At 38.6% G+C, this 10,272-nt stretch overlaps 2 protein-coding genes across 2 annotated transcripts; one reads left to right on the top strand and one right to left on the bottom strand.

The window, feature by feature from the left end:
* Positions 1-1,930: 1,930 nt before the first annotated feature.
* Positions 1,931-4,547, top strand: LOC126800384 (pentatricopeptide repeat-containing protein At2g33680-like). The gene is made up of 2 exons (XM_050527749.1): positions 1,931-4,260; positions 4,342-4,547. The coding sequence occupies exon 1, from the start codon at positions 1,963-1,965 to the stop codon at positions 4,258-4,260; it is 2,298 nt and encodes a 765-aa protein (XP_050383706.1). The 5' UTR covers positions 1,931-1,962; the 3' UTR covers positions 4,342-4,547.
* A 124-nt stretch (positions 4,548-4,671) lies between these two features.
* On the bottom strand, positions 4,672-6,541 carry LOC126800387 (remorin 4.1-like). Its single transcript, XM_050527753.1, has 2 exons — positions 5,679-6,541; positions 4,672-5,240 (listed from the first exon to the last, which is right to left on the bottom strand). Exons 1-2 carry the CDS (start codon positions 6,360-6,362, stop codon positions 5,049-5,051), a joined length of 876 nt encoding a protein of 291 aa, XP_050383710.1. The 5' UTR covers positions 6,363-6,541; the 3' UTR covers positions 4,672-5,048.
* Positions 6,542-10,272: the final 3,731 nt, after the last annotated feature.

Below are 10,272 nucleotides of genomic sequence, written 5' to 3'. Positions count from 1 at the left end.
TTGATCCAAGATGACGCACATACACTTCTTTTGACGAGGATTCGTCATTGGACGCTACTAGCTATACTTTGTGAGTGGATTTTGTTTTAAATATAATTGCATGCAGTTCTATTTTTAGAAATTATATGTTAATCTTTTTGTGTTGGTGTTGGTGATGTGTTATTCGTTATGAGACGTGTGTGGATAAATTGATAGTTGTGTGTTGTCTTGTTTGTTGGCTCAGGTGATGTTGGTTAATTATTTTGGTTGGTTATGGTGGCTTGTTATTGAGTTTGAAAAGAGTGTTTAGTTATTTGTTTTTGAGTGAGACTCGGGGCTATTTTAAGGGGTTTATGTCAAATACTTTGTGTGAGTGATGAGACATGAGAAGAGAGGGGATGAACTATGGTCTCTTTAGAATATATAACCGGAATAGAAGGGGTGTACCGACAGTGTTATAGATGTTACTAAGTCGCTAGAAGAGATGGGATGTACTAGTGGACCTCAGATATAGATCCGAGGAGAGATATGATACACTGGCAAAGCGTAGGAGTGTTGAGGTAGTCTTGTATTTATTTTTGTGAGTGATGTGACTGACATGTGTATGGAGTTTAGTTCTACTATATTATTATTTTGATCGATGCTGTTTTGAGAAACGTGAGTTGGTAGTTAGTAATTTTTGTTAGTTCGCATATTTGATATTTTTTTTTCTTGGATTAGCGGAGCTAGTCCACTTTCTAATTATTTTGATATCATTTTGACTGGCGGGGACTAGTCTTTTTTTACACGAAATTGGTTATTGTTACTAAATGTATTTTAATAAGACTTGCATGTATCGGTTTCGGGAAAATATTTTATATATTTTTATTTTACTCAATATTTGGGTTTTTGTCCACTCACCCTGACATTTTTGAATACTTTCCTTGGGCTCTTTGATTTCAAATGCCCAGATGCAAGCTAGTTGATCCTGTAGTAGCAGCTGAGACTCAGCCACTATGTCGTCCCTAGATTCTAGGTTACATGTTTAACCTACGAGTCTTTGTATTTAAATTTTTGGTTAGTTGCTGTAAATACCTTGAGATTATTCTTTTATGTTGTTTGAAGAATTTGGATTTAATTGTGTAACTGTTGTTGGAGTTTGAGATTTTGTTTGAGTTAATTTGTTGTTTTTCGTAGGTAGGGTTGGCTACTTTTAAAAAAGACTATGCCGAAATTTTAGTATACCTTATTTGATAGTGGTCACTGCACTACTTACTCTAGATATCAGGGTAATATTTAGGGTGGATTGTGTCATTTACAATAAACTTAAGCTCGTAAAATAAATTCTTAACAAGTTCAAGCAAAATAGAAGATAATAAGTTCTAAATATAATAAGTTTAATACCAAAATGAAAATTTTACCCAAACTGTACCCGAGGTGTATCTGTTGGTTCAAGTTTGCACTACATGGTTAAGATACGTTTTTTTAGTCAAGAATACATATATGCAGTGTATCCGGACCATATTTGTATATGATACGGGCACAATACATATATACCTTTTTTTTTTGCCATATCCACGTTACATAGTTTTTTTTATCAAACAAAAATTCAGATACGACAACCTCATGACGTCCCACTTACAAAGGGAAAACTGATACTACTAGACCAAATGGTACTGGGCCACACTACATAGTTTTTATAAGGGTTTATAGGTTTATTGGTTTCTAGTTTTAATTAGTTTGTATAGACATTAGATTTTCGTATAATGAGTTTTTAGGAAGTTTGAATTTTGTAGTTTCCTAGTTTTTCGAATGCCTCTTGTGATGCGGGTATTGTAAATGAAAATTTGCTTGGACACTCGCTTGACAATTGACATACAGTAGTACGGTCAATTCGATTCCATTTATAAAAAAAGAAAAAAAATGAAATCCTAAAATAATTGTATCTTTACACTAGCTGGTCATCTTCCCGTTTATAATTGGAACTGTCAAAGATAAATTTCCATGGATACCCTTCTCCCCAGCTCCTTTCTTCCCGCTCTTTACGTACCTCAACGACCCTTCCCTCCATTCCACAGCAGCTCCACCAAGTCCTCTTCTGTCACCGCCACATCAACCCAAAAACCAAAACCCACGTCGCTCCATTTTTCCCCCAACTCCACTCTTCCACCCTCTTCGCAACACAATCTTCTCTTCAATGACTGGCCTCAGCTCCTCCAGTTCTCAATTGGGTCCAAAAATCTCACGCTGGGCCAGGCCATCCATGCCTTCTTGCTCAAATCCAGGTCCCCAAGCGACACCGACGCATTCCAAGGCAACAATCTCCTCAACTTGTACTCGAAACTCAGGAGATTGGGGGATGCACAAAAGGTGTTCGATGAAATGCCTCTGAGAAACACGATTACGTGGACTACTCTCTTGAAGGGGTATTCTGGGGTTGGCGATTATGCGTCGCTTTTTCGAGCTGCAGGGGACATGTTTCGGGGAGGGGAGAGGTTTAATGAGCATACTTGCTCTGTGATTTTAGAGGCGTGTGGTTCGCTAGAAGAGCGGAGAGGCGGGGAACAGGTTCATGGTTTTGTTGTGAAAAGCGGGCTGCAGGACAATGTGTTTGTCGCGACATCGCTGGTGTCGATGTACTCTAGAAGTGACTGCTTGGACAACGCGGAGAAAGTGTTCAATGACATGGATTACAGGGATGTGCAGTGTTTGAATTATATGATTTTAGAGTATGGGAGGGCCAGCCGTGGGGGGAAAGCAATTGGGGTGTTTATTGATCTTTTGAGTTCTGGTATTGATCCAAATGACTATACATTTACTAATTCAATCAGTGCATGCAGTGGAGATGTGCGTGTGCACGGGGGCCGGCAATTACATGGACTCGCTGTGAAGTATGGTGTTATCTGTGAAACTTCTGTTGGAAATGCAGTTATAACAATGTATGGGAGGCATGGGATGATTGAAGAGGCCGAGAGAATGTTCTATGCACTGGATGAGAGGAACTTGATCTCTTGGACAGCAGTTTTGTCAATGTACGTCAACAATGGCCATATTGACAAGGCTCTAAATGTTTTCTTGAAAGTACTTGATCTGGGCATTCATTGTGATCCTAGTATTTTATGTCCTGTTCTTGATGCCTGCTCAGAGTGCAGAAATCTGGAATTGGGACGTCAAATTCACGCATTTGTTACAAAACTTGGTTATGACTCTGGTGTGCATGTTGGGACCGCTCTGATAGATTTATATGCCAAATGTGGTAACGTTCAATCTGCAAGACTGGTTTTTGATGGTCTTTCAGGTAAAAATACTGCATCAATCAATGCGGTTCTAGCTGGATTCGTGGAATCGCATATACATGTTGAAGAGGATGCCATTGTCTTGTTTAATCAATCAAGATATGCTGGCATAAGTCCAGATTTCATAACCTTTTCGCGGCTCCTTAGCTTGTCTGCTGAGGAAGCCACTTTGGTTATAGGAAAGAGTCTTCATTCCTACACTATTAAAGCTGGACTTGAAGCTGATTCCACTGTAGGTAATGCTATAATTACCATGTATGCCAAATGTGGTAGCATTGAAGAAGCTTTTCAGATGTTCAATGGTATGACCAGTCGTAATTGTATAACCTGGAATGCCATAATATCAGCATATGCTCTTCATGGAGATAGCACCAGATCACTTTCCCTGTTTGAAAATATGAAGGAAGAAGGTTTTACCCCTGATGGATTCACGTTGTTGGCTATTCTTCAAGCTTGCAGTTACTCCGGATTATGGGAAACTGGGTTATGCTTGTTCAACGAAATGGAGCAAAAATACGGGACTAGGTCCGTGATTGAGCACTTTGGGTGCATGGTCGATCTTTTGGGTCGGGCTGGGAAATTTTCAGAAGCCATCGATTTCATCAACACAAGTCCATTTCCAGACTCAGCAATGCTTTGGAGAACTTTAGTCAATGTCTGCATGTTATATGGGAATTTGGATTTTGGCATTTTAGCTTCAACGCGTCTGCTTGAGTTGGAAGCTGATGAGGCTGGGTCATATATACTTGTCTCTAATATGTATGCTAGGGCAGGATTGTTTGAAGAGGCTGCAAAAGTTAGAACTGTTATGAATGACTTGCAAGTAAACAAAGAAGCAGGTTGCAGCTGGATTGAAGTAGACAATAAGTTCCATTATTTTGTGGCAAGTGATCTGAACCATCCAAGAAGCGATGAAATTTATGAGAAGTTGAATATCTTGAAGACTCAAATAAAAGTGAACTGTCATGATAGATTTGATCTCTGTGTGATTGCAGATCATTTATAAGTAATTATATCTCTCTTCTTCCTTGAATTTGCAGCAAGGTTGCTTTTATTCATTGACTAAAATTCTTGTCTTACAAAACAGGAAACTCTGAAGAGCCAAAGGCAAAACAGCCTTCAACAGACAAAATATATAAAGAATTCCAAATAAAAGATGGAAACGAGCAGCAAGCACCTCCATCTCGGCAAGGAGCACAGGAGCCGATCACTGTTGTTGATAGCTAACGAGTGAAACCTCATTACTCTCCTTCCGGCAAGTGCTGTCGAATATGCCCAAAGCAATAGGCACCTCGCAGATCTCGGCGGCGTGAATCACCGGGAACAACTGTATGGGATAATCTCTTCACGTAGAGTTTCGGGGACTTCCATGTTGGAAAGATTGGGCTTGATATGCCCAACATACTGACATAGCATGTTCAGCAACGCTAGTTCTAATTGAATACGAGTTTCTGTATAGCTGATTACACTAGGAAATAGTGATTTAGCTTGTGAGAAATAGTACAATATAACATACCATAACCATTATAGAAATGTGAAGACAAAGACATCAACTCTTTAGGCACTCTAACTGTACAAGACCTGAAAGGTTTCTCCACCTCTCTAACTTAGCTAACAACATCCAAAATACCAAGACACTCAGAACACTAATAATCAAAGCACTCAAAATACGTAGTTTGATCATTTCCGTTGATGCCACTCTTCACTGCCCCATTTCATATAGGGTGCCTTATTTCAAAAGGAAAAAGTCCTTATATATGTTTCTGGGGCATATATTCTCCATTATCTCAAGGCTTAGAAGAATGACTTTTTGGCAGGTGCTCTTCCAACAGCTCTCATTAAATTGGCTATTTCAAGAACCCTTGCCACTTTTGTTCCTCTCTTAGCCTCAGCCGATGCCTTCCTCTCTTCTGCTTTTCTGTGAGCTCTGGCTATATCATTTTGCATCTTCTCTAGGGCCCTTGCTCTTTTCTCCTCCATTTTCCTCTGAACAATAGTTCAAGTGATTTTGGGTATTAGTACTAACTGTACTATTCACATTTCCCATTCTTTACTTCCCAATTTAAAATGATCACCCAAAGTCCAAAGATCCAAAAAAGAAGAAATTGTATCCCCATGGACAAAAATTGAAGTTATATTATTTAAATAGAATATAGTTTCACTGAAACGAATGTTCAATCATCAAAGTATATATATCATATGATTATGATAAAATGATTGTGTCATTCGTATATGAGGTGCTGATGATGAGTATGATTATTTGTTTGACTAGGAGGTACATGCTCAAAGAGATTATTGGGTAACAAACAGCACTATACCAAAGATTTTCCTAATTTCAACTAATCACAAAAACAATCATGATCATGAGCTCTTAATTAACCACCATGATAGTAAAAAACTTGAAAATTTGTTTCCTTTACTTACCTCAACTTTCTTCATCCATGAAGAAGCTTTCTGAACCTGCTCACTCTCCCACCCATTAATAATGGCATCCTCCCTCTTGAACCTGTTGTTTAGCTTAGCAATCTTTGCGTTTTGCCATGCCGATATCTTTGATTCCACCTCTTCTTTCTTGACCCTATGCACAGAAATCTCACTTGGAGGCCCTTGATTAGTGCCAATCATGCTTGATGAAGTAGAGCCGGCCATGTTATTAGTACTAGCACCAATACTTCTCGGAGAAGCAACTGGATCCAATGAGTTATAATTATCCGGTACTATAGCCAAGGGATTGGTCTCCTCCGGCCTATTGTCCTCCTCTCCAATCCTTCCCAATCCCAAGTTGTTTCCAGGATTATTCACAGTACTATCATTCATATCGTTGTCACTAAAAGTACTATTCGCAATTGTTGACCCAGCAACCACTAGAGCACTGAATTCTCTACTAATGGTAGTGAAATTCTCACTAGAAGCACCTTCAGTACTAGCCATGGACAGAGACGATGATCTGTGGCTGCCAGTTTCCCAAGTCTCTCTTTGACGGCCACGGTTTGCAGCCTGTGGAGGATGAGGTGGTGTCAAGGCGTGGATATCCCGGATGATCTCATCATCACCGTGATCATCATCTTCTTGTTGACGGCTGGTGCCTGCTCTCTGATCATTCAACATAGCAATAGAATGAGATTGTGAGTTGTGACAGAGTGCTGAGTGTTGGGAAAGTTGTCTACGCTTATGTGTATATTGACAATGGTTTAGAGAGAAATATAAGCCGCAGAAGGAAGGAGAACTGTGGAAATGAAAGGAGGCTTGAGGTGAAACCCATAACGTAAATAGACTGAAGGAGTGAAGGCTGCTAATTATGCCGACAGGATAAAAAGGAGCTCGGGTTTTGAATATCTTTCTGTGACTTTTCTATTAAGATCCTAAATTTATGCCTTATTCTTTTATTCCCTCACTCGAAACATTATTCTAAATTTGCAGCCTTACTTGTATTTCGGTTTAAAGGTCTATATAATCTCACTAATTTCAGGCTAAAATATCATCTTGTTTAGAAAATGCACCCTGCTTGTGCATTCCTCGAGGGCTGTACATCCACATGTGGAGATATATGATAAAAGGCAAATCTGGGTGAAGAGAGACCCCCACAAGACGATTCTAGATGAGGTATGAATCTTCGTCATTTATTTTTTAGTTCAATTCTACTGTTGGAACAAAATTGCTTTATCGTTGAAGATAGATGCTCGATCTACGTACATCTGTTGGATCTAGATACTATACTACAATATTACTTCTAGAATCACCAGAATTTTACTAAATTATATCATATGTTCACCTCGGCTGATCTTATTATGTGCGCCTGAAAATCTACACCCCCGTTACTAGAGGTGTTCTGCTGTGGCAAGCTCCGAGGTAATGGTCTAGTGAAGGTGAACCAGCTGCCACTTACTAAAGCTAGCTAGTACCTCTCGTAGTATAAGTTAAGGTACGTACATAATTACTTTCATAGTCGATAATCAAAATCAGTGTACGTAAGAGTGTTCCCAGTTGGCCGATCCCTTAAAAAATTCCTTTACTCTGTCATATTGGTACTCTACATCACTACATTTGCGACACTGCATAGAGGAAACACCAAGTGCCTTGCCAAATCAATTTCTGTATTGCTTTGTACGTTATGCGGTTTGACATCATGTAATAATGTGTAATGTACTGAAATGCACTATACATTTTTCCCAAAATTATAACTTATATCAAGTTTTATCAAAGGAGAATAATATATACTCCTAGGCTTCATCAATTTTCAACCATTTTTACAGCCTATAGAGAAAATATGAAATTCGTTGGGCAAGAACCTCAAATAAGTAAAACAGAGGCATACGAAGTGCAAAGTTCCTCTTAATCAAAAATCTTAACATATTCAATTAGTGTTGGCTAAAAGAAGTTTTAGAGATATAGATCACAAAACGAAAAGGAAAGATTTTCAGCGTGCCCACAATTTATAATTAGGTTAAGTGGAATTGGATGATTCATAGACTAATCAATACCCGCGAGTCACAACGATAACTATCAAGCTTCTGTTTATGGAGACCACGTGGCCAGAACACATTGGATAATGATTAATTAGGGTTTGTTTCCTCCATGCAAGGGCATACATCACACTAGCTCATCAGGGACACGCGTACGGTGCAGAATGGTTACCTAGTTTATAGCTCTTCAAAATTAATTAAGATTAGAGTATTATCAAATGTGGTTCCTTTTGGTTTGGAATGGTAGTAGCTTTCAGTCATTACTCTTATTTTTCTGGGTAGGAGTTGAACAACCAATTAGAGACTAACATTTGGGCTATACTTCTTTTGGGGCTATTCAGTGATGTTATTGAAGTGTGTATTTTGGAAGTGGAATTTGACAACTGTCCATCATTAACATTAATATTAAAACGTTTGGTGGATGATTGTTTGCATCTTGATCAGAAATTTTGGATGTGAGTTAGATGAGAACGACATCTTCATCTGTCTATTATGTGAGCTGGTGATAGTTTATGTTAAGGCCAATTAGCTCGAGAACTTGCTGGGAACTCAATGATGGAAGTCCATTTCGAATGGTGTTTATTAAAGTAAGGAAAATCAGTATGTACGCAAGTATCTATCTGAATTATATTTTATTTGTCTACTCTTCCCAATATAAATAAAAAATTTTACCCGTTCAAAGTTAATTTAAATTAATAGAGATAATTATGTTTGTAAAAAATTGATGTAAACAAAAATCGTCTTTATAGTCGATTGCATCAAACAAATTGACGGTTGATCATGAGACTATTAACTTTCACTATAACCGTTCATTTGTTTGATGCAATCGACAAAACAAACGATTTTTGTTTATGTTGATCTTTTACATAAATGATCTTTAGTAATAAACTAAACTTTTAAACGGTTAAAATCATGTTTTAATATTTCCAAAGTGTGCAAATAAATGAGAGTTTAGACGCTTGCGTACATACTAGTTTGTACGCAAGTTTTTTTTTAAAGTAAACCATGATTTTTTTCATGTTTGCTAAGATATTGAAACCATTTATATATATATATATATATATACAGTCTCTATCCAGAGTGAAGTTACAATTTTGGCACACTTTTCGGTCAAATTTTTTCACCATAAGCGATTCAATATTTAGGTATACTATTCAAGATCATCTCTACAAAATTTTATCTAATTCGGACATCGTTAAGGTATTGAAATTAGATCAAATCAATGAGTGAATTAAAACTGTTAAACGTGAACCGTTCGTGTAAATCTCAATTTTGAAAGCTCAAACCATTGTCAAATTGGATGAAAACTTTGTAGAGATGATCTTGAATAGTATACCTAAATATTGAATCGCTTATGGTGAAAAAATTTGACCGAAAAGTGTGCCAAAATTGTAACTTCACTCGGTAATTTCAGAGTGAAGCTTCACTCTGGATAGAAACTATATATATATATATATATATAAATAGACTCCGGATTAGAAGCGAACATCCGCAAAGTTGCAAAAGTGCGGATGTCCATCTTTATAGTCTTGATTAGTGCAGATGTCGGCGGTGCTGTTGTTGACGTGGAATCAGACCTCCATTGGAGCCTCTTCTTACTACATGGACTCATCGATGAAGACTTCGAACTCGACCTTGATGGTTTTTGAGGTTTCAAGAGAGCTTCCCGCTCATATCTTCGACTCTGATCACCTGAGCCTTCGTCTTGATGTGTGGAAGTTGTCCGGGATGTCTAAAGTCTTCATCTGGTAACCCCATGCTGCCATCAAACACCTAGTCAAGACGGAAAATGGATGTTCGCACTTTTGCATATGTGCGGACATCCTCTCCGAAACGGCTATATATATATATATATATATATATATATATATATATATATATGTTTCTCAGCTATGGACGTCCTCAGGGTCCGCACCGTGCGGATTTGGCGATTTCGGTGACCGGCGGTGCGCGATGATGGCGCGGAAGGTGCCGGCCACACTCCTCTTCTCCCAACCCTCCTATCTGTGCCGACCGGAGCGCCAGCCAATAGTGGTCGGAATCTCGAAATTTTAAATTTTTAGGCACCGTGTAGAAATTTTGAGATTCTGACCGCCGTGAGCCGGTGCTAGATCTCCAACTAACACAAATAGGAGCACCGGAAAGGGGAGCACGACCGCCACATCTGCGTCATCGGTGCACGTCACCGGTTGTCGGAATCGCCGAATCTGCACCGACGTCTGCAGCTGAGATTCTCTATATATATGTTTCCTTTTTGCTAAGGTAAACCATGTTCTCATGAGGTTCAGCGAATTCAAACAGACAGATGAGCAATCCCTTTGTTTGGGAATGAAGAAACAACTGTATGAGCGGTCAATTGATGTGCGTACGTGGCGATATTTTCATGTTCTGGCCTACTGAAATGAAGTGAATATCTCATTAAAAAAAACTTCGAATAACAAGAATCCTTAGGTAATCAGCAGATGCTGACTAAAATATGCCTCGTTATGTTGGTTCCATTTTTTTTCTATTCCAAGTTGGCAAGTTTGATTCGTCAATTGTCAAGAAACACCAGT

The sequence above is a fragment of the Argentina anserina genome, chromosome 6 (assembly GCF_933775445.1).
Source record: "Argentina anserina chromosome 6, drPotAnse1.1, whole genome shotgun sequence".
Classification (NCBI taxonomy): domain Eukaryota; kingdom Viridiplantae; phylum Streptophyta; class Magnoliopsida; order Rosales; family Rosaceae; genus Argentina; species Argentina anserina.
The sequence above is the reverse complement of the archived record's forward strand: the minus strand, read 5'-3'. Positions and strand labels throughout refer to the sequence as shown.